Source organism: Schistocerca piceifrons, chromosome X (genome assembly GCF_021461385.2).
Source record: "Schistocerca piceifrons isolate TAMUIC-IGC-003096 chromosome X, iqSchPice1.1, whole genome shotgun sequence".
NCBI classification, from domain to species: Eukaryota; Metazoa; Arthropoda; class Insecta; order Orthoptera; family Acrididae; genus Schistocerca; species Schistocerca piceifrons.
The window spans coordinates 36,779,177-36,804,608 of record NC_060149.1 but is presented as its reverse complement, the minus strand read 5'-3'; the positions used below and the strand labels follow the sequence as shown (position 1 = coordinate 36,804,608).

General features: G+C 42.8%; 1 protein-coding gene across 1 annotated transcript in view; it reads left to right on the top strand.

Annotated features, from left to right (window-relative positions):
- Positions 1 to 25,432, top strand: part of LOC124722646 (peroxisomal targeting signal 1 receptor) — a 255,487-nt gene that overhangs the window by 45,161 nt on the left and 184,894 nt on the right. Inside the window, exons 2-3 of the mRNA XM_047247792.1 lie at positions 23,321 to 23,475; positions 23,807 to 24,109. Of these exons, the coding sequence (XP_047103748.1) occupies positions 23,323 to 23,475; positions 23,807 to 24,109 (456 nt within the window). The 5' untranslated portion in view covers positions 23,321 to 23,322. The remainder of the gene's footprint in view (positions 1 to 23,320; positions 23,476 to 23,806; positions 24,110 to 25,432) is intronic.

Sequence of the window (25,432 nt, the reverse complement as noted above, 5' to 3'; positions counted from 1 at the left end):
CCTTTATCTTGGCCTTCGAGGGTGATGTCTTGCCCGAGAAGGTCAAGGTAATGGTTTACCGTTGTGACATCAAGCCCTACGTCCCTCTCCCGATGCGGTGCTTCCAGTGCTGGAAGTTTGGGCACATGTCCTCCCGTTGCCCATCCAGCGCCACATGTCGAGATTGCGGACGCCCCTCTCATCCCGATTCTCCATGTGCGCCTCCACCTGTATGTGTCAACTGTGGGGAGCACCACTCTCCATGCTCGCCGGATTGCCCCGTTCTTCATAAGGAGCGGAAGATAATGGAATTTAAGACCCTGGACCGGCTTACTTATCGAGAGGCAAAACTGAAATTTGAAAGGTTGTATCCTGCTTCCCTTCAAACATCTTATGCTGCAGCCACGTCATCGTTGCCCTCGCGAGCGACGGTTGTCGCCTCCTCTGTGCCGTCTTCAGTGGGCCCTCGGGGCCGTACCTCTCTGTCTGCCCCCCTCATGTCTGGGGACACGCCTTCCTCTGTTGCCCCCTTAGCCGTTGGGGGCAAACCCTCTTCTGTCGCTCCCCCCATGCTTACTTCGGGAGTGACACCTGCTCAAAAACCGGGGGGCTCGATCCCTCCCCCTCCTTCTCCACCGGCATTGCCTCTGCCGGTTCCTCTCTCGTGGAAGGGGTCCCTCGGGATTCTCCCTTCCTCAGTTTCTTCTCCTACCCAGCCGGATGTCAGCCAGTGGCTGAAGGTTCCGCCACCTGCTGGTCGTAGGGCTTCTGCGTCGTCGTCAGCCTCCGATGCTCCTTCAGAGAAGCTCTCCCAGCCCTCTCACCCTAAGGGCAGACGCGAGAAGAAGGAACGGAATGTGTCCAAGAAGGACGTTCCGGCGGTTTCAGTGCCGCCTGCTGTACATAGTCCTGGCTCTAGGGATGAGGTGGAGATCCTCGCCTCTGCCGCGGATCTCGCCCTCACGGAACCCTCGGGGGCCTATCCTATGGCCTCAGCTGACTCTCCCCCGGTGGCAGCAGTTGGCTCTGAGGCGCCGTCTGCCTCTTAGTCGCCTTCACGCCCTCCCAGTCCCTTACTGCTTCCATTCTCCAGTGGAATAGCGGCGGTTATTTCCGCCACCTGCCTGAGCTTCAGATGCTTCTGAGTGCTTCCCCTGTTCTCTCCATTGCTCTGCAGGAAACTTGGTTTCCAGCAATGTGGACCCCCGCCCTTCATGGTTATCAGAGATACTATAAGAACCGTGCTGCCTGTCAACGAGCATCAGGTGGAGTTTGCCTCTTTGTTCACCACTCTGTCTGTAGCTCACCAGTACACCTTCTGATGCCTTTAGAGGCAGTCGCTGTCAGGGTTGAGCTCTCACCAGCTATTACTGTTTGCTCTGTTTACATTCCTCTGGATGGGGAGCTCCCCCGACATGTCTTGGCTGCGCTGCTGGCTCAGCTCCCGCCACCATTGCTGCTTCTGGGCGATTTCAATGCCCACAACCCTCTATGGGGTGGGACTGTCTCCGATGAGCGCGGTCGTGCCGTGGAGCATGTGTTGGCTCAGCTCGACCTTAGCCTCTTGAACACCGGTGCTCCCATGCATTTCAGTGTGGCCCATGGCTCGTTCTCGGCCATCGATCTCTCTTTGCAGCCGCAGACTTGTCCCATCCCTCCACTGGAGGGTGCATCCTGACCTGTGTGGTAGTGACCACTTTCCCATCTATTTGTCACTGCCCCAGTGTCATTCTTCTGGGCGCCTGCCCCGGTGGGCTCTCCACAGGGCTGACTGGCCGGCTTTTACTTCCGCTGCAACCATTGAGTCTCCCCACTGGGTGACATTGACGAGGTGGTCCGTGTCTTAACCACGTCAATCATTTCGGCGGCCGAGGCTGCCATCCCCCGCTCTTCTGGACTCCCTCGGAGGAAGGCTGTCCCCTGGTGGTCGCCGGAGATTGCTGAGGCTATTTGCGACCGTAGGCGGGCTCTCCAGCGTCATAGGCGGCACCAGTCTCATCGCCTTTAAGAGGCTCCATGCCTTGGCCCGTCGCCTTATCGCACGGCGTAAGCAGGAGTGCTGGGAGAGGTATGTCTCATCCTTGGGCTCCCGTGTCTCCCCCTAGCTCGTGTGGTCCCGGATCCGGCAGATTTATGGATACCAGACCCCTATGGGTGTCCCTGGGATCTCCTTGGACGGCGCTGTCTGCACAGACGCTGCCGCCATTGCTGAACACCTTGCTGCGCACTTTGCTCAGAGCTCTGCGGCTGCCACTTATCCCCTCACCTTTCGCTCTCTAAAGGAGCGAGCCGAGCAGACGCCGTTATCATTCCACACGCGTCGTTCTGAAAAATACAATGCTCCTGTCAGCGAGAGGGAATTCCTCGCTGCCCTCGCCGACTGCCCTGATACGGCACCAGGACCAGACTGCATCCACGCACAGATGCTGAAGCATCTCTCCCGGGACTGCCAGAGACACATCCTCACCATCTTTAACCGCATTTGGGGCGAGGGCGTGTTCCCGTCGCAATGGCGAGAGGGTCTTACTGTCCCCATCTTGAAGCCCGGTGCGGACCCACTGGCGGTGGACAGCTATCGTCCCATTACCCTCACCAACGTTTTGTGCAAATTGCTCGAACGTATGGTGGGGCGGCATTTGTGTTGGGTCCTTGAGTCGCGCGGTCTCCTCGCTTCATCCCAGGGTGGCTTCCGTCGGGGCCGGTCTGCTGCAGACAATTTGGTGCGGCTGGATTCTGCTATCCGTACGGCCTTTGCCCGACGTCAGCATCTCGTTGCTGTATTTTTTGATCTGCGGAAGGCGTATGACACCACATGGAGGCATCACATCCTTGCTACGTTGCATGAGTGGGGTCTTCGTGGTCAGCTCCCAGCTTTTCTTCAAACCTTTTTATTGCGCCGCTCTTTCCGGGTGCAAATGGGTGCCGCCTCTAGTTCATCTTATATACAGGAAAATGGGGTCCCGCAGGGCTCGGTGTTGAGCGTCTCCTTATTTCTAGTGGCCATTAATGGTCTGGCTGCAGCCGTGGGGTCGTCGGTCTCTCCTTCTCTGTATGCCGACGACTTCTGCATCTCATTTAGCTCCACGACTATGGGAGTCGCCGAACGCAGGCTGCAAGTAGCAGTTCGCAAGGCAGCATCATGGGCTCTGACTCATGGTTTTCAGTTCTCTGCAGCCAAGACTCGAGTTATGCACTTCTGCAGGCGTCGGACGGTCCACCCTCATCCTGAACTTTACCTCGACGGCCACCTGCTTGATGTGGTGGACACTTGCCGCTTCTTAGGACTCGTCTTTGATGCCCGGCTCACATGGGTTCCTCATATTACTCAGCTGAAGCAAAAGTGCTGGCGGCACCTCAACGCACTCCGCTGCCTGAGCCACACCTCTTGGGGTGCGGATCGCTGCACGCTGTTGCGATTATACAGAGCCCTTGTGCAGTCCAGGCTTGATTATGGGAGCCTGGCCTATGGGTCTGCATCACCCTCAGTGTTGAAGTTGTTAGACCCCATACACCACTGTGGGGTTCGGCTTGCAACTGGCGCTTTTCGTCCGAGCCCCGTGGATAGTCTACTGGTGGAGGCCGGGGTTCCCCCGCTGCGGATTCGTCGCCATCGCTTGCTCGCCGACTATGCTGTCCACGTGCATTGCTTGCCGGGCCATCCCAATCGTCGCCTGGTTTTCCCTGCCATGGTCCTCCATCTGCCCGAACGGCGACCTCGGTCTGGGCTTTCCATAGCTGTCCGCGTCCAGTCCCTGCTGTCGGAACTGGGGTCATTCCCCCTTCTACCTCCTTCCGGGTCCGTGCACCTACGCCTCCCTGGTGTTTACCCCGGCTGTTCGTCCATCTGGACTTTGCACAGGGACCCAAGGACTCGGTTCCGCCTGTGGCCCTCCGTCGCCGTTTTCTAGCGCTCCTCGCCTCCTTTCCGGGCTGTGAGACTGTCTACACTGATGGTTCCCTGGTTGATGGTCGCACTGCCTACGCTTTTGCACACGCTGCCCATGTTGAACAGCGCTCCTAGCCGGCTGGCTGCAGTATTTTTACTGCAGAGCTGGTGGCCATATTGCGCGCTCTTGAGCATATGCGTTCCTGCTCAGGTACGTCCATCGTCATCTGCAGTGACTCCCTGAGCAGCCTCCAGGCCATCGACCGCTGCTATACCTCTTCTCCTCTGGTGTCCTCTATTCAGGAGTCTGTTTTCGCCATTACCTGCTCTGGTCGTTCGGTGGTCTTTATTTGGACGCCAGGTCACGTTGGAATCCCGGGGAATGAACGTGTCGACAGGCTGGCCAAAGGGGCGATCGACGCCCCAGCTTTGGACATCGGCCTCCCGGCTCGCGATCAGCAGCTGGTGTTGCACCGTAAGGTGCTTGGGATGTGGACTTCTGAGTGGCGTGGCATGACATCCCCGAATAAACTGCGAGCTGTCAAGGAGACGACCGATGTGTGGCGCTCCTCCCTGCGGGCTTCTCACAGGGACTCTGTCATCCTGTGTCGGCTGCGCATAGGCCATACCTTCGTGACGCACGGTCATCTTTTGCGTCAGGAGGATCCCCCCCCCCCCCCCCCCCCCCCCCCCTGTGTCGGTGTGGGTTCCAGCTGACGGTCGCCCACATTTTTCTGGAGTGTCCCCGACTGCGCACCCTCCGGCAGTCTTTTAATCTCCCAGGCACTTTGCCTCTGGTTTTATGTGACGATGCCTCCATGGCTGACAATGTTTTAAATTTTATCCGTGGCAGTCATTTTTATGGTTCTATTTAGGGAGGTCCTGCACCTTTCCCTTTCTGTGTCTTTTGTCCTTGCGTCTCTCAATCTTTGTTGCTGTTTTGGTGTGTCGTCGGATGGTTGACTCTTTCCCTTTTTTGTTCTTGTGGTCAGTCAACCGGTCTCTGGCCATCTTATTTTCTTCTGTTCCTTTCTGTCTGGTGTTCCTCTGTACTCTTCTTGTCTGTAGTGTTTGTTGCTGCAATTGTGTTCTTTTAGCGCCTGGGGAGCGTCTCCTCCCCCCTTTGGTTTTTACCTGCTTCGCCGATTTTCGGCTTGCCTGTTTTTGGAATGGGGGACTGATGACCTTCACTGTTTAGTCCCCCTTAAACATCCCAACAACCACCACCAACTATCAATCTGTCAAACTTTTCAGTGGCTGGGTCTTGTGAGGTTTCCTGTATTGAGATAAATTAAACTGCAAGCTTTGTTTATTTGAATGTGAGCCCCTCCAGCATTTGTTACATTGATGTTTAATGAGGCACAGTGTCTTGGAAGAGGGAGCAGTGCTGCGAGATGCATGATGACAGCCTACAGTTCAGAGGTTCACACCACTGTTGTTACTGCAGTGTCTTCACTTGGTTCATAAAAGATGTTTCACGTGGATACTCACACTGCAACAAAACATTCTTTTATTCATGTTAAAAATTAAGTGCAGTTATTGGATGCTACCAAGCAGATTCCAGCAGCTGCATTAAGAACAAACTCTCGAACAGAATGTGTTCTGGGCAGTTATTTTTGTAAATTGTTTTAGATAAACCTTTTCCATTCTGAGCTTGTGCTGCATCTCTGATAACTTTCCTGTCGACAGGAAGTGATACCTGTACCTTACTTCTTGTATTTTGCAGATATACTGTGTAGTCAAAAGTTTGTATGCTTGATGGAATGTTCTATGTGTAACTTACCATCATGGTTCTTTCATGACTTTTACATGAGTGGAAATAAATATAGAAAAAGTTCACAGTTTAATTCATTGTTATCTGTTTGTTTTTCATCCACTTATTATGGTAGTTATTTTGTCATATTTATGCTGACATTAATATTAATACACAAAGTCCAACCATTTAGACCGGTTCATAGGCTAGAAAACTGGCCAGTTATGACAATTTTTTAAAAAGTTACTGACATGTTTATATTTTATATTTCTTGAAGGGCAGTGCATATATTAAGAGAGTTAAGGAATTTTTTTTACTGGTTTGTGTTAGTTTTGTGATTGGTAACTTCAAAAATAATAAAGAAAAATGTATTTTCACTAGTCCAATTTCCCAAGTTCACTTTGGTGTGAATCTATTTGAATTGTTCTGGTCTGCAGAAGGATATATTAGTGTTAGGATACTATCAGATTGATTCCTTCTTTCCTGTGTTGCGATGAGAACTTTTTTTTTAAATGAATTTTACTGTCGTATAGAAGTTTCTCAAGGTAGCTTCTTATAGCCACTATTGTTCTTGATGTGCATCAATGATTTTCCACTCTTTTGTTAGATATGGGGAAAAGTTCTCTTTACAGATTACAACAACATTGTAATTACAGGTAAAACATCAGAAATTCTGTTATAAAAAGCAAATAAAACCCTAAGGGGAGTCTACAGGTGGTCTATGAGCAACAAATGAATGCTTAACATAAATAAGTAAGACAAACAGCATTAATTTCAGTCTACATGAAAGAAAATAATAATACATTCATGTTATATGTAGATGATAATTCTGTAGATAATAATTCTGTAGATATTCTAACACAGATTTTTTTATGGATGAATACTGAATTTCAGATGAAGTGAAATGAGACTGTCATTAGCATATGTTCTTAGGAATAGTGCGTAACTGTGAGGCACTTGCTGTTACACACTGATGCCAGCATTTATCTACAATCAGTCCTTAGCCTTGGTAACATGTTTTTGGGGACCAAGTGTACAAAATACAGATAAAAAGTTGAAGCTACAGAAATGGCCATGACAATAATAACTAAAAGCAGCAATGTGTATAATAACTAAAAGCAGTAATGAGGATCATTGTAAAAATCTGTGAAATGAGTTGAGGATTAAAATTGCAACATCACAGTACATCTACGAATTTGTTGTTGTAGAGTTCTTCAGTCCAGAGACTGGTTTGATACAACTGTCCACACTAGTCTACCCTGAGCAAGCCTCTCCATCTATGCATCCTTTTAAACCTGCCTACTGCAATCATGCCTAGGTGTCATTTTACAATTTTTGGTCCTCTCCCTCAATCTCCTTCCCCTCCCATGAATGCACACAGGTGCGCACATGCGCCCCCCCCCCCCACTCTCTCTCTCTCTCTCTCTCTCTCTCTCTCTCTCTCTCTCTCTCTCTCTCTCTCTCTCTCTCTCACTCCCCCCCCCCCCCCCACTTCTCCCCTACAGCACCAAATTAACAATTCACTGATGCCTCAGGAAGTGCCATATGAACTGATTCCTTCTTTTAGTCAGGTTGTGCTGTAAATTTCTTTTTTTTTTTTACCAGTTTGATTCAGTACTTCCTCATTAATCATTTGATCTACCCATTTAATCTTCAGCATCCTTCTGTAGCATCATATGTCAAAAGCTTCTCTCTTCTTGTTGGAACTGATAAAGACTTCTTGGTGTGTAGATTTATATTTGCTGTTAACAAATTTCTCTTTTTCGGGAATTGTTTATTTGCTATTGCCAGTTTGGCTTATATTTCCTGTCTACTTTGACCATCATTAGTTATGTAGCTACCAAAATGGCAAACCTCATCAACTGCTCACAGTGTCTCATCTTCTAGTATAATACCCCCAGAGCATTGCTGATTTAATTATACTACATTCTTTACTTTTGTTGATCTTCATGTTGTAAGTCTTAAAAACACTATCCATTCTGTACAACTGCTCTTTCAAGCTCTTTTTGCAATATCTGGCTAAATTACTGTGTCAAAGTTTTTATTTCTCATCCCTAGACATTTTATCTTTCCAAATTTCTCCTTAGTTTCATGTGCTGCCTGCTCAATTTACAGCTTTAATAACAAAGGGGATACGATACAACTCTGTCTCACTCCCTACTCAACCATAGCTTCCTTTTATGTTCTCCAGCTGTTAAAACTGCAGCCTGAATTCTGTTCAGTTTCTAAATAACTTTTTGCCTCTTGTATTTTACCTGTGATGCCTTCAAAATTTCAAAAAGGGCAGTCCAGTCAACATTGTCAAAGGCTTTCTCTAACTCTACAAATGCTAGAGATGCAGGTTTGCCTTTCTTCAGCCTATCTTTTAAGATTGGATGGCAGTCTTCCTCCATCTGTTGATGGGGATGTTTTGTCTAACATGGTAATGACTAAATGTACTTACTATCAACAACTTATTTCTGTAATTGCCATGGAACTTTACATAGTATTACTTGTACTATGAGCAACATTATTATTGATTGCGACAAAGAATCTACCTATAATGGTTGTTTTTGATGATACTGATTATACTAATGTGATTTGAAAATGGCAATTCAAATTTGCAGAAACTAGTCATCAGTGTACAAACAACTGCAATCTTGGAAATAAAGTGTTAGTAATAAGACTTCAGCATTTAGAAAATAGAAATTTGTCCATGAAATAGGAGTTGCCCAGGAGAAATGATTTTAGGTTAGATTTCAAATTTGCATTGCTGTGTGTCATATATTTTGCAGTATTGTGCAAATCAGCATAAGTTTTTGTTGGTGCATGTTGAACACCATTCTGAGCCATTGACAATTTAATAATCGGTAATAAAGGGGCCATTTTTTCCTCTAGTGTTGTCGGTATTGGCGTTACTGTTCTCAAATTGTGATGGATTATTTATGACAAATTTCGTTAGTGTATATGTGTATTTTGATTGTTCCGTTAAAATGCCTAATTTCTTGAAGAGGTACCTACATGATGGTCGAGGGTGGACACCACATATTATTCTTACTGCCAATTTTAATGCAATTAATACTTACTTTTCGAGTGATGAGTTTCCCCACAATATTATTACACCTATATCAACATAGATACTCCACAAGCCATCATACGGTGCGTGGTGGAGGGTACCTGCTAGTCATTTCCTTTCCTGTTCAATGCGCAAATAGAGCAAGGGAAAACTGAAAGTCTGTATGCCTCCATATGAGCTCTAATTTCTTATACTTATTTTCAATGGTCATTATGTGCAGTATATGTTGGTGGCAGTAGAATCGTTCAGCAGTCAGCTTCAAATGCCAGTTCTGTAAATTTTCTCAGTAGTGTTGCTCGAAAAGAACATCACATTCCCTCCAGGGAATCTCATTTGAGTTTCTGAAGCATCTCCGTAACACTTGCGTGTTGTTCGAACCCACCGGTAACAAATCTAGCAGCCCACCTCTGAATTGCTTCAATGTCTTCCTTCAATGCGACCTGGTACAGATCCCAAACACTCGAACAGTACTCAAGAGTAGGTCACACAAGTGTTCTTTATGTGGCCTCCTTTCACTCTTTCCTAAAATTTTCCCAGTAAACCAAAGTTGAGCATTTGTCTTCCCTACCACAGTTCTCACAAGCTCGTTCCATTTCGTATCTCTTTGCAACGCTACATCCAGATATTTAAATGACTTGACTGTGTTAAGCAGGACACAACTAATACTGTATCCTAACATTGTAGGTTTGTTCTTCCCACTCAACTACCTTACATTCTTCCACATTTAGAGTTAGCTGCCATTCATCACACCAACTAGTAATTTTGTCTAAGTCGTATTGTATATTCAGTCAGACACTCAATTTCGTCACCTTACTGTACACCACAGCATCACCAGCAAACAACTGCAGGTTGCTGCCAACCTTATCTGCCAAATCATTTATGTAGGTAGAGAACAGTGGTCCTATTGCACTTCCCAGGGGCACTCCTGACGGTACGCCTGTCTCTGATGAACACTCGCTGTTGAGGGCAAATACTGGGTTTTATTACTTAAAAAGTTTGCGAGCCGCTCTCGTATCTGTGAACTTATTCCATATGCTCATACCTTCATTAACAACCTGCAGTGGGGCACTGTGTCAAATGCTTTCCAGAAATCTAGAATCTGCCTGTATATAAAGTGAGAAAAGGGCAAGCTGAGTTTAACACAAGTGATGCTTTCTAAAACCATGCGGATTCGTGGACATAAGCTTCTCAGTCTCAAGAAAGTTTAATATATTCAGACTTAGAATCTGTTCAAGGATTCTGCAACAAACCCTACGTATGTACTGGAGTCACTTGCGATTTTTTTCCAGTTTCTTGGGGCTTTGTGCTGGTGAGAGATTAATGATAAATGCATGCTAGGTGAGGGGCCAGTGCCACAGCATACTCTTTGTAAAACCGAATTGCGATTCCATCCAGACCTGGTGATTTATTTGCTTTCAAATTTTAAGCTGTTTCTCTACACCAGGGATGCTTATTACTATGTCATCGGTATGGTAGTCTGTCTGTCTGGTCAAATGACAGTATGTTTGTACAATCATCCTGTGTGAATAGTTTCTTGAACAGGAAATTTAAAACTTTGGCTTTTGTTTTACTATCTTCAACTGCCACTCCAAACTGGTCAACTGGGGACTGAATGGAAGCTTTAGATCCGCTCGACAATTTTACATAGGACCAGAGTTTTCTTGGGTTCTCTGCCATATCTTTTGCTAAGGTGCTACAGTGGTAGTTGTTGGATGCATCTCTTCACAGACGCATGAATCTCTCCTAACTTTTGCTCTTTGTTATTTGTGCATTCTATTTTGAACTGAGAGTATTCCATAAGACAGTATTGAGTGGAAATGTGCAAAATATTGTCAGGAGATTGATTCATGTATTTCCAAGATTGACAGTTATACGAAGAGCAAAAGTAACTAAACTTAAATGTTTGAGCAATTCAGTAATATGCTTATTCCAGTTCAAGTTTTGATCAATATGTACACCCAAAACTTTGGACCATTCTACCCTATTTACTTACTCATATTCATGTGCTATATCATTTGTTGGTATGACTCTGTCTGTTGTACAGAACTGAATATAGTGATTCCTCAAAATTTAGAGATATTCCGTTTTCAGAGAACCATTTAATAATTCTTTGTAAAACATCAACAACAGTCTCTTCCGTTACTTTCTCTCTAATGAGATTTATCATATTATTGACTGCAAAAAGTATCAGTACTGCTTGTATGTTAAGTGGAAGGTCATTCACGTGTGTGGGACTCCCTTTCTGATTTCTCCCGGTTTCTAAAATTTTGTACCTTTCCGACATTGTTTGAATTATGGAGCACAACTTTTTACATTCTTTTGTTAAGTATGATTCAAACCATGTGTTTGTTAAGCCACAGAAGAAACAAGAGGCATGGAGGCTCATTATTTCTGCACAGTGATATAAATTATGAAAACAGAAACTGTTTTAATTATTTAAATGGAGAATGTGTGTATGAGAGCTGTTGTGTAGAAATAATGCTCTTACTAGCAAATGTTATAGTAATTTCAATATACAGAATCTCAGGGAGGTCAACAACAGAATCTTCTTATCTAAGATTCAAAATATGCTAGATGACTTTTATAGATAAAAACAGAAAGAAATTAATAGCTGCTGATTTTAATATTGATACAATAAGTGATTGTCTCTGAGCCTCAGGATTCATTGATTAGGTGAAGAAACATAGTTTGAAACTGAATTTCTCTGAATCTACTGGAGAAATGGGAATTAGCCACCTGTATTGACATTGTTTTAAATAATTATGTGTATGAAGATGTGTGTAAATTTTGTCTGGATTTGCATCTCTCAGGTCGTGGTGCATTGTTCATTGAGTTGCCAAAGACATGGACATTTCAATTATGAAAACCCATATAAAAAGCAACTTCAGCAAATAAAACTTTATTAATATGTAGTAATAAGCTTAAAGAAAAAAACTGATCTTTTGATCAACGTAACTCAAATGATGAATCCTTTGAAAAATTCCTAAATAGTTTTTTTGGTGTCTTAGATGAAACATTTTCAATTACTCAGCAGTAAAGTGCCACAAATAAATTAAAGTGGGAGCATAAAAATTACCAGTGTAAGGAAAAGGTAACTGTACAGAGAATGAAAAGATAATAAAGATACTGATTTCATTGATGCATGTTAGACTCTATAAAATTATATTTAAAATAGTTGTCAGGGCAACAAAACAACTGGCAAATAACAGGCTTATTATAAACCATAAAAATAACACAAAGGCTCTGTGGTCAGTCATTAAATCTGAAGTAGGTATTAAAGCCTGTACCCAGGAAATTTTCTAAAATTAACTGCAAAAGAAGCAATGTTGTTAAAGTCCAACTTGTACAACAATGTTGTAGCACAGTCCCATTTCTTGGGCCATATTTTCATAAAAAGCTGTCACGGCTGCCTCATATTCGCCATCTCAAGACTACATGTATGTGGAAGCTTAATGCTCTTCACCTCCTGGCCCAAACATTTTGGGGTGCAGACAGTGCCACTTTCTCCATCTTTATCCTGCCCTGGTTTTGTCCAGACTAGATTATGGTAGTCAGGTTTATGACACAGTGGCTCCTTCCACTCTGCAACTACTTGATCCTTTTCACCATCGTGGGGTGCATCTGGCTGTTGGTGCCTTTTGCACTAGCCCTGTTGACAGTCTCTTCACAGAAGCAGGGATTCCCCCTCTACAAATACAATGGAGCGAGCTCCTGGTTTCTTACCTAATCGTCATTCGCCTATTCTCTGACCATCCAATGTACCCTGTCCTCTTTGCAAATGAGGGTTGTCTCCCACCTGACAGCCGCCCATGGGTGGGATTGGTGGTTGGCATGCATCTCACTTCCCTCTGTCGGGATCTACATATCCACTCCCTGGAATACAACCCGTGTATTCTCCCCCCACCCCCCGCCCCACCCTCCCGCCCCTTGGGTGGTGGTGGCTAGACCACGGATTAGGACTGACCTATACTAGGGTCCTAAGTTCTCTGTCACACCAATGGTCTTCCGGCATCTTGTACGTGCCATCCTTGAAGAGTTCTAGGGTGCTGCTATCTTCTACACTGATAGTTCTAAGACAATCGATAAGGTAGGATATGCTTTCACATCTCCAACTGGCTTAGATCACCACTTATTGCCAGGATCATGTAGTGTGTTCACAGCAGAGCTTCTAGCCATTCACAGATCCCACCATTTTTTTTTCTCAGGCCTCCCTCCGCAGTGTTTTAATTTGTTCCGACTCAATGAGCAGCCTGCAGGCTATCGACAGATGCTATTCTTGTCACCCTTTGGTCTCTGCTATCCATGACCTTTTCTCTGCCCTTGGCCATGCCACCTGCTCAGTTGCCTGTCTCTGGGTCCCAAGTCATGTGGATATCACCAGGGAATGAACTTACTGATCGTTTGGATCGAGAAGCAGATACTTACCCATATTCCAGGTGCGGATATGTGTATCTACATCAAATCTCTCTTTGCCAGAAAGTGGAATGCCACATGGTGCACTACTGCTCACAGTAATAAAGTCTACATAATCAAAGAGTCTACTGCAGTTTGGTGCTCTTCCTTCTGCTCCTCTTGGAAGGAGTCCACTATTTTATGCCATCTACGCATTGGCCATATGAGTCTCACCCACTGTTTCCTCCTGTGTAATAAGACACCCGCACAATGTGGTTGTAGAGCCAGGCTGACGGTATCCCACATCTTTGTGGAATGTCCCCTTCTTTTTACCTTTTGTGCTAAGTTTAGTCTTCCAGATTCCTTAAATTTAATACCAGCAGATGATTCACGGATAGCTGATTTGGCCCTCAGTTTCATCCATTAAAGTGGTTTTTATTTCCAGATACAAGATTTTGCTTTACTTCTGAAGCAGGGGTAGGGTGATTGTGGGTTTGGACCTCTCCATTTCTTGGCTGGGACCCCATGACCATTTCCCCATGGAAAGACCACACCCTCCTTTTTCCAGTTTTTAGACTTAGTGTCACCTTTTATGCCTTTTACTGTGTGTGTTTTAACTTCATTATTTTATAATTTGACTCCCTCTTTCTTCTGTGAGTAACTTCGTAATCAATGGACTGATGACCTTGCTGTTTGGTCCCATAAACACACTAATTAATTCAATCAATCAAGGTACCTCACTATGTTTTGGATGGTAGTTTTGTGGGTCACTTCTGCTATCCTTCTTGTTGATGGGTGTGACCAGTCCTTTCTTCCGGCTAGTGTGGAGGATTTGTGATGGATTATAGTTAACAGAGACGTTAATTCAGTCACAAGTGTACAGGACCCGATAGGGAGTCCATCGGAGCCTGGGACTTGGTTCAGTTTTAACAATTTCGGTTGTTTTTCAACACCATTGATGCTAATATCTATCTAATTAATCTTTTTAATGGTGTGAACGTTAGATTGTGGCAGTACTCCTGGGTTTTCCTTTGTAAAAAAGCATTTGAGGAAAAGAGTTAAGCATTTCTGCTTTTGCTCTACTACTCCCAATTTGTTTCTGTCTTGTCTGTCAGTGACTGGACACTAATTTTGTTGCCACTAACAGTCTTTATGTATGACCAGAACTTCTTTGAGTTTTGTGAAAGATCTTTTGACAGTATTCTGCTGTAGTGGTCTTTGAAGGCTTGTCATGCATTGCTGTCTTGACAGCCAAGCATGTTCTGTGAAGTGGCTTGACAACAACATGTTTAAATTTCTCTGGGAAACTGCCACTGTGAAAAAATTTATTACATAAGTAACTTTATATACAACTAAGTTCAACTCAACAATATTAAATAATTTTGCTTCCGATTTCAGCCTGACCAGTTGAATGTTTATTTTGTAGAGACTTGATGACACTGAAAAGTTCATTTGGAGATGCAGGATGAAGTTGAATATTATCAATCTTGTCTTTTTTAGGAGGAAATGTTCAAACACAAATGATGTGCTAGTGTCAGAAAAGTAGTTATCAAAATGTGCAATTTTTGCACTATCTTTGATTAGTTCATTATCTAAATTTAAAGAAATTTCTACATTTTTGTGATTCATTTTTGTCTCTATATCATTTTCTATTATGTTCCAAAGATTTTTTCTTGGAAGTGTATCCTTTTTGGGGCTGTGATGACTCTGTTTAGAATTTTATACTGCAGTTTGTAATGTGATTGGGCTTTCCCATCACCCCTATCCCTTAATGCGAACTGGAGTCATCTCATAGGTCTTGCTTGATATTCTGATTTCATTTGTAATCCAGAGTTCAGGTGCATTTAATCTGCTTCCACCAGTCAGTTATTAGGAAAGTAATTTTCAAAGTACCCTATGAGTATTTTACAAAATACATCATATTTTTCATTTACAACAGAGGTGCTGTGTACATATTTCAAGTCGGTATTTTAAAAATTCCTCATGAATTTCAATTCCTTTTTCATGTATCATCCTTCTAGCATTCCAGTTGTTTTTATTTATATTATGCACTCTGATGTACATGCCCCAGTCACTTCAATGTGACCACTTGTCAGAAGCCTGAATAACCACCTTTTTCAGTGCAGACAAGCAGGAAGAGTGTCAGTTAGGTTCTGGAAGGTACCAACAGGGATGTGGAGCCATGCCGACTCCTGTGCCTCTGCCAGCTGCACTAGGTGTCTTGGCTCAGGTCCATGATGTGACCAGCATGATCGTGTGGTCCCACAGATTCTCAAATGGGTTTAAATCTGGGGAATTTGGTGGTCGGGGAGTACGGTAAACTCATTATGGTGGTCTTCTAGCCACACACATACACTATGAGCTGTGTGATTTGCTATAGGGGTGCGCATGGTCTCCAAGGATAGATGCCTACTTGTGTTGATCCATTGTGCTATACAGAATGACAAGCTCACTGAAGGAATGCCACGGAAGCATACCCCAGACCATAACACTCCCTCCTCCATCCTGGACCCTTCCAACACTTGTTGCAGGGCCACACATGCGGAAGGCCATCCATCCAGTGGAGCATAAAATGTGATTTATCTGCACTGTTCAGTGGAAGTCCAGTTTCAGTATTGGTGTGCAAATCCCAACCATCGTTGGTGATGAAAAGTAGGAAGCAGAGGTGCATGAACCAGGTGCCTACTATGGAGGCCCATACACAGAAACGTTCGCTGAACGGCCGTTGAGGAGACACTGTTGGTAGTCTCTTGGTTCATCTGGGTAGTCAGTTGTTCAACAGTTGCACATGTATTCACTCGTACACACATCTGCAGCTGTTGTTCACCCTGTCATTTATGTACTGTGGTCCACCACAGCTATATTGGCACTGGTTTTGGATAGTACCATTTTGCCACGTGGTATACTTGAACCACAACTGCTCACCAACAGTTTACAAACATTTCATAAATACTTCCACCTTTGTCTCAAAAGCCAATGATCATGTTCTTTTGGAAGTAAAATAAATCACTCCTTTTCCTCATTATGACAGTGATTGCACTGTTTCCCGTATCCTCACACACTTCATACATTCTTTACTGCTAATACTGCCATCTGCCATCTTCGAGTGTTTATTGCACATCGATGTTGAAGATAGGCGGTGGTCACATTAATGTGACTGGACCATGTATAAGGGGCAGTCAAATGAAAATGAGGCAGATGGGGAGAAGTTTATTATTCCAAAAGTAATTGCCACAGCTATTAATATATTTATCCCAATGTGAGACAGGATCATCAGTGCTTTTATGGAAAACTTTTTGCGGTTGTCTGTGGAACCATGATGGTACCCAAGTGAAGAGTTCCTAGATAACAGAACGCAGCATGTCATTCTCAATGGAGAGAAGTCTTCCGAAGTAAGAGTGATTTCAGGTGTGCCACAGGGGAGTGTCATAGGACCGTTGCTATTCACAATATACATAAATGACCTTGTGGATGACATCGGAAGTTCAATGAGGCTTTTTGCAGATGATGCTGTGGTGTATCGAGAGGTTGTAACAATGGAAAATTGTACTGAAATGCAGGAGAATCTGCAGTGAATTGACGCATGGTGCAGGGAATGGCAATTGAATCTCAATGTAGACAAGTGTAATGTGCTGCAAATATATTGAAAGAAAGATCCTTTATCATTTAGCTACAATATAGGAGGTCAGCAACTGGCAGCAGTTAACTCCATAAATTTTCTGGGAGTACGCATTAGGAGTGATTTAAAATGGAATGATCATATAAAGTTGATCGTCGGTAAAGCAGATGCCAGACTGAGATTCATTGGAAGAATCCTAAGGAAATGCAATCCGAAAACAAAGGAAGTTGGTTACAGTACGCTTGTTCACCCACTGCTTGAATACTGCTCAGCAGTGTGGGTTCCGTACCAGATGGGGTTGATAGAAGAAATAGAGAAGATCCAACGGAGAGCAGCGCGCTTCATTACAGGATCATTTACTAATCATGAAAGCATTACGGAGATGATAGATAAACTCCAGTGGAAGACTCTGCAGGAGAGACGCTCAGTAGCTCGGTACGGGCTTTTGTTGAAGTTTCGAGAACATACCTTCACCGAGGAGTGAAGCAGTATATTGCTCCCTCCTATGTATATCTCGCAAAGAGACCATGAGGATAAAATCAGAGAGATTAGAGCCCACACAGAGGCATACCGACAATCCTTCTTTCCACGAACAATACGAGACTGGAATAGAAGGGAGAACTGATAGAGGTACTCAAGGTACCCTTCGCCACACACTGTCAGGTGGCTTGCGGAGTATGGATGTAGATGTAAAAGTGTGCACCTCTTTGTCTGAAGCAAAGCAGCTGCTACACTGTCTTTCTTCAGGGCTCCAAAAATATGAAAATCCCATGGGACTATATTAGGAATATTTGGAGGATGTGTGAGGGCTTCCCTACAAAACTTCTGCAGCATACTTGAAACAACATTGGCTACACTGCAGAAGTTTAGTTGGGAAAGTTGTACCCATTTTCCGAACAGTCCCGATCTCTCACTATGGAATTTCCAAATTTTTTGGAGCTCTGAAGGAAGAAATTCATCACCATTGATTTGCTTCATATGAAGAGGTGCACGCCTGGTTAGATTGAAATTTCCATATGCAGCAACAAACATTTCTCCATGAAGGCATCGATCATCCTGTCTCGCAGTGGGATAAATGTGTTAAGTTATAGCAGTTTTTTTGAAATTATAAACAGTTTACTTACTATTATATTATGAAAAGGATAGGTTGCTACTCACCATAAGAGGAGATGTTGAGTCGCAGACAGGAGCAACGAAAGTCTCTTGTTGTGCCTGTCTGCGACTCAGTGCCTCCTCTTGTGATGAGTAACAATCTGTCCTTTTGGTAACATCATCACTATTTCATCCTCGATTTGCCATTGTTTGATTTTACTTACTGTTTTTCCATCTGTCTTGTTTCCATTTGAGTGCCCCTTATGCCCGCAGTTGACCATCCTATTCTGAGAGGCCGTTAACTGTGGACATTATTCTATGACTTTGCAGTCTCAATACATTTATAAAAACGTTGTCAGTAGCAGTGCTGCTGGTTCCTATATCTTTTGTAGCAAACTGTTTAAGGAGAGCTACCGTATTTACTCGAATGTAAGCCGCACTCGAATCTAAGCCGCACCTGAAAAATGAGACTCGAAATCCAGGAAAAAATTTTTTCCCGAATCTAAGCCGCACCTGAAATTTGAAACTCGAAATTCAAGGGGAGAGAAAAGTTTTAGGTCGCACCTCCAAATCGAAACAAAGTTCGCCTAGTTGTAATATGAGACACAATTTAGGTCGAATGAATGACAATACAGCTGCAGTAGTTTGGTTCGAGTCGTAAGCTTAGCAGTTACGGTTTACCAGGTAGCCACTGCTACGCGTCACGCGCTCCGTCCGTATTTATACGGATATCCTTCCTTTTTCACGTGCTTCGTCTGGTTTGAACTGATTGCTTATTTTTCTTTGATCTGATAAGTGCCGTTCTCTTTCTTATAGGTGTTTACGTCACTCTAAGCTGAAAATGCATTGGTTGTCGCATTCTGATAGTGCGTGTTTACGGCCTGTCGCCGCTCGCGGCGTGGCTTGCTTTTGTGCGCGCTACCGCCGCTTACAAATAAAACATAGAGAGGAGTAGTCTCATTAGCGAAACATTTGTTGTTACTTACACTACTTCTTTCTTTGAAAATGATCAACAAGAACCAAATAATAGACTGCGTATGATAGATGATGTTCTGAACGAAATTTTAGCGAAAATTTTTCTCCATTTGAAAATCTTTGCAGGCGCCTCTTTAGTTCATTACATTCTGCACAGAAATTAGAGTCATCTTAGATTTAAAAATCTAGTCAGTTGTCGTGCTTCATTTCTGACTGTATCACTATCAGGCATAAGAATAATACGAATATAAACATGACATGATATGTATATTCTTCCGCGTTTGCTGTTGTCTCACTCTAGTTTCGTAGTTTATTAGGCAGACAGGATTTAAATGAGATAGTAGCAAACACGAAACAATACATGGCAAAATGTTTTATTTCGTATTAATCTTATGGCGAAGAGAATATTACATGTGATTCACAACTCATAAAAGCTCCTATTAGCAACCATCTCTTCTCACAGGTAGGAAAAAATTCAGAACGTAGAGTTGGCCATATTGACAAACATCCCAAACAGTGTTGCCAGTCGGATTTTCGTAGTACATTGAAATGCTGCTACATTCGAAGATCAACAATACAAAATTTGTACTTACTTCGTTGGATAATGTACCAAAACGCAGTGGTCGAAACTCTGGGCAGAGGAAAAAGGCTCGTCTTCCACTTTTTTTTTTAATTTATTTACTGACGCAGAGATTTTGGTGCCAGTATTTATCTTGTGCCTACAAAGCATGCCTGTGTGGCGCTACATATATTCGGCGGCAGAAGTTAGTTGTGGCGGCACCCACCAACATTTTTTCAGAACTCCCGCTTGCTTTGCACTCGATTCTAAGCCGCAGGCGGTTTTTTGGATTGCAAAAACCGGAAAAAAAGTGCGGCTTAGATTCGAGTAAATACGGTAGGTTATATGAAATGAAATGCTGAGGGACTAAAGTATAGCTATAGAATAGATATGCACTGAATATTTTAAGTGACAATCTCTGCCTAATATTCTCTCATTCTGCTTCTAAGTCATGAAATTTAGTAATGCATTATTTTGTTATATGAATAATTCAAAATTACAAGATGAAACTCAGTATATTGTGACTTTTATTGTGAGCTTTCCATGAAAATCTACTTCTGCAGCACAAGCTTTAAAATGTTGATCACTGCAAAATCTATGGATATAAATGTTTTATATTTGTGTTCCTTCTTAATATAAGTGAAAACTCATCCTTTCTCCATACCTGACCTGTTGTAACTGGGTGCTAGGTTATGTCCATCCATATTCAGAATTCCTATACCTGTCGTTAAATGATGTTCAAAAACATGTTACAATAATGGAAATTCCAGGGTGGAGCAGTACATAAAATAAGGAAAAGGCAACCACTCACCTACAGCAGATCAATGCCTGGAGCACAGCATTCACACTAGCTTTTTTTCCAGCAATAGTACACAAATTCGCACACTGACACCCAAAGGCACATTCCCATGGCCTTGGCAAGACTAATTATTGGTATTCAATTATTAAAAGCAGTTGCCTGAGCTGATTGAAGTAGGGAGGCGGTAGGGAAGAAAGCAAAGAGGGGGTAGCAGGAAAGAGGCAGGTCTTTTGACAGACGAATTTATGGCTGCACAACAAGACATGGATGGTTGGAGAGGGGGGAAAAGGAGAGAAAGGTGAAGATGGAAGAGGGAGAGAGGAAGGGGAAGGAGAGGGGTTGGAAAAGGGGGGGGGGAGAGAGAGAGAGAGAGAGAGAGAGAGAGAGAGAGAGAGAGAGAGAGAGGGGGGGGGGGGGGAGGCAGTGCAGGACCTGGACGGAGGAGGAGTGACATGGACAGAAGAGGGAAGGGAAAAGGCAAGGTGAGTCAGTAGGAACAGGTTAGTGGAGGTTTATGTTACGGAGATTGAGAGACCACAGAATGTGTTGGAGAGACAATTTTCATCGGAGAGACTATTTTCATCTGCGTAGTTCAGAGAAACTTGTGCCGGGAGGAAGTATCCAAATGGCCCTCATAGTGAAGCAGCTGTTGAAATCATTTGTGTTGTGATTTTACAGCATGTTCGGTAACTGAATGGTTAAGTTTGTGTTTTGCCACAACTTGGGGGTGGCCATTCATGTGACTAAGCAGAGGGTTACTTATCACCCCCAGGGGGCTCGCCGCTCTTTGGCTGCTTCTTTCTTGGTTATCACAGGGTCCAAGCCTTTGCGGCATCTTTTTCCTTCTGTGCTGCATTTCTATCCTCTTGCTGTTGTTTTTCCCCTCCCTTGGGGAACATGTCTGGGATGTTTATGGAAATGTGTTCTACATATTCAATAGCTGATATCAGAAAAACCTCTCCCACAGTTTTTCATTCCTTTTTTCTTTCTTCATTCCCCTTCTCCTATCCTTCATCTGCCTTGGCGTTTGAGGTTCCTCTCTTTCTTCTCCCTCCCTGTGCGCTCCTGAAGGCCAGCCTATGCGTCTGATGTGTAACAGGTGACTGGGTAATGCATAATTCCCCTGGTTGACAGGTAGGGTTTGCATGTGGGATAATGACAATATTATGAAAAGGATAGTTGCTGCTCATCATATAGCGGGGATGGTAAGTCACAGATAGGCACAACAAAAAGAATTGTCAGTAAGTAAAGGCCTTCATCAGAATTACACACACACACGAGCGACCATGAGTCTCAGGCTGTCAAGGCCACATAGCAAGCAGCAGAGCATGATGGGAGAAGCAGACTGGGTATTGGAGATAAGAAGAATGCTGGGGCAAGGAGGGAATAGCTGGGTAGGGGTAGGGGTAGGGGACGGTAAAGTGCAACTTGTGGGAGAGGATAGGGTAGCTAGGTGCAGTTGGGTGGTTAGACGGAGGGATGGGGGGAGGGGGTCAGTGGAAAAGGGGAGAAGTAAAAAGAATGTGGGCACATTGGTGGAATAGATGGTTGTGTACTGCTGGAAAGGGAACAGGTGAGGTGATAGGTGGGTAAAGGACAAGACTAACAAATGTTGAGGCCAGGTGGGTTACAGGAATACAGGATATATTGCAGGGAGAGTTCTCACCCTTGCAATTCAGAAAAACTGGCCTTTAAGACCTGCAGTAGAAAGATAAAAGAAATAACTACATTACAAAGAGAAAAACAGCACAACATTAAAAATTATAAAATAACATATTACAAAAAGCACAATAAAAAATCTGATCAGTCATTCACAACAGAGGAGATATCTACTGCAGATTGTAGTCTATTGTTGCCGGTCTCCAGCTTCAGCATCCACTGCTCCACTTGTTTAAATACTGTTACTACGCGATCCTTCCATTATGTCCTGAAATGTCCTGTTGGGTGTTTTCCAGCAGGTTGAGAATGGAGGACACGGTATGAGAGGGATGTATCAGCTCGAAGGTTGTAGCCAAACAACTGTAGCCTCCTGTGCCTTAATATTCAGCCAATGTGTGGCTTTCCGAATTGCGGATACAGGTCGTCTTTCCTATTTACCTTGTATGATATTGTAGACCGGTCCATAGATCTTTCAAATTACCTCCCTCTCAAAGGCACAGACTGCTTCTTCAGTTGTTGCTGATGTTGCCCAGGTTTCACAACCATACAAAATTATAGGCTGTACTATTGTCATGTACAGCTGGTCGAATTCTTCTGTGACATCAGTCATGACTTAATAAATTGTTCAGACTAAAAAACATGTGACTAGGGTGTGTATTTCTTTGATGTACTTCTTTCACCACTTCACCTCTAATAGTCAATATGGATCCCATGTACTAGAATTCTTGAGCTTGTTCAAAAATATGCCCCTCAACAACAGTGGAAGGAAAGGAGGCATGGCGGTGTGGTACTAAGAGATACTTGATTTTATCATCATTCACCACTGGCCCAATTTTCATTACATTATGGAGATACTGGGAGGTACCAGCAAATACTGGCTACAGGTAGTCTACAAGGATCACAACATCGTCATCTACCAAAAAGTCTCATAGCCATTCCTACTAGTAAATTAAAAGACAAATTAAAAACAGTTTTGAATGAAAATCAATTTTATTTTCTTGATGAGTCCTTTATCACTGTGAAAAATTATTTGTAAGTACACAAGACTTGTAGTTTTAGGTAATTCACAAGTGATCTAATGGTAAAAAAAAAATCTGTAAATTGTTATTTGTATATTAACAAATGCAAAATTTATTGTTACACACAAATCTTTAGTTTGTAATTTGTAAACTGGCATATTCAGAAAAATAATCTGTATGATGTCGTGGAATTACATTATTTCTAGTGATTGTATTTGATTATTCAGTGTTGAATAAATATGTTATTATTATTATTATTATTATTATTATTATTATTATTATTATTATTAATCTATGGAATATGAAACTGAATAAATGTGGCAATAATGACGGAGTTGTTCTATGTCTTTGAAACCTAATTTCATGTATAGATTGTGAATACATTTGAGTTTGCAGTGAATTATAGTAAAATAAAAATGAGTTATATTTTCTGTGTTTACTGTAATTTGAATGTATGTTTGAATACCTTTCACAGCTCAGCTGTACACTAATGATGTTGTTGTTATAAAATATATATTTATTTTAATTTTCAGGCATGTCTCTGAAAGACCTAGTGGAAGCAGACTGCAGCAGAGAAGCTGCTGCAGCAGAATTTTCATCACACTTTGTTCATGATAAAGCATTTAGGGATGCTGGTGTGGAACACCCTTTCCAAGATGCAGGTGGTAATATCTCTAGCGCTGAGCAGGTACTCACACCCAGTTCAAAACTGACATTTTATAGTTGCTTGAATGTTTGTGCCTTTATGGCTTATTTGTAAACTTTTAAACATATCTGACAATTTGTACCATATTATTTCTGGCTCTAATTAAATAACTTTTACCATCAGGCTTTACATAATGGCCTATCTGAGGTCACTGTTCTCTGTTACAAGAAACTATATTTTTATGTAGATTGACCTTTCAATGTACCAAATCGTCTGTGAAATACAAGTGAAACGTGTGTTAAAATTACAGAATTTACTGTTCAGCTTTGCTTCTGCACTTGAGTTTAGCCTTATTTTTGTATTTTCATTGCAGCTGGTTAATCAGTTTCTTGCTGAAAGTGCTGCTCACAGTGCTCCAAAATCATTCAGAATGGATTCTTTGCTGGAAGAAATGCGGGAGATTGAATCTTCTGTCAGTCACCACGCTCCCATTCAAGCTCCAGGAGTGGCTGTTCTAGCAGCAGCTGATCCTGTGGGGATTGCTGGTGAAGATGTTATTTGGGCTGAAGAATTTCTTGCATCTGAGAAACAATTGGCAGCAGATGATCCTGTGGGGGTTCCTGGTGAAGATCTTATTTGGGCTGAACAATATCTTGAATCTGGAAAACAATTTGATGTGAGTAGTTAACTCTAGGTTTGCACTTTGTATGAATGTTAAGGAAGTACAGAAGGTGTATGACATAAGGGGGTGATGTGAGATGTGTCTTTTTCTCACTTTTCTCCTATGGAAGATGGTTTATTATTTCTGTTCATGTTATGAAAATCAACACTTACTAGCTACACTTCTATCATGTCATGTGAAAGTGCTAATCCCTTAGTTAAGGTGAATTATGTCTAATTCAGTTTGTGAGTAGGTAAATGTCATATCATCAGTATTTGTTGAATGAAACCAAGTTGCAGTGAATAAGATATTTATGAATTGTATGGAAAACAAGTAAGATTCATTGGCAGCACTGCACACTCATTATTGGCAAGAAAAATGGATATCAGAGTAGGCACAGAACAAAAGCCAACATACAAACAGTTGTATTCATGTGCAAAAGACTAATCAGAGTTTGAATAACAATGAGGCACACTGATTTAGTCTATGTTTACTACCCAAATTTCTGTATGTAGTTTGGGTGAAAGAATGTATCAAAATATTATAGTTGACATTGGAGCAGAGTTCATATAATTGGTTAACACTTTACAGTCAACCATCTCCTCAGTGAGGGCTTACCTGAAAGGAAATCCAAGACATCCTTCCATCTCACTTTTATCAAACTTCTACATTAAACTCTCTGATGATCATTTCATCTTTGAGAAGCAGACATTAAATATATGTCAGTCATGGAAAACATAATGGTCCCCCTTTCTACTTCTTCAGTTTTTAATTTTATTATTTTTTAAATATGTTGAGAGTTTTCCTGGAGTTCAGAGATTCAGCCTCTCTGTATTATAATACATTGACACAAATTTTACCACTTGGTCTCACAGGAAACATTATAGTGAATTTCCTAGATCTGAGTTCTGTATCATTTGGTCCATTTCTGAATCTCATCTCACCTTCTTCATTGTTGACTTTCACCTCACTGACAGTGATTACCACCTTGTGGTTCATACTATGACTGCCATTGAGCAACAGTTGCTACTCATTCCACATGAAATGTTCACTCCTTTGCAGCCTCACCAATTGTAAATGTTTTTGACAAATTTGATACATAGTGCTCAGCCAGTCACACCACTGGTTTGACATTTTCCAACTACCTCATGTACCTGGTGCACAATTAGATTTAATGTGCTATTGTAGCCATCTTAAGAACTGCTGACTCATTTAAAAATAAATGGAAGTCTGTGTGTGGTGTTACACAATACTAACCTGTCATGGATCACTCGAGGAACTTTCACACAAGGGTTAAGATTTTATTGAGCCATGCTGTGAAATGAGCACCTCCCACCG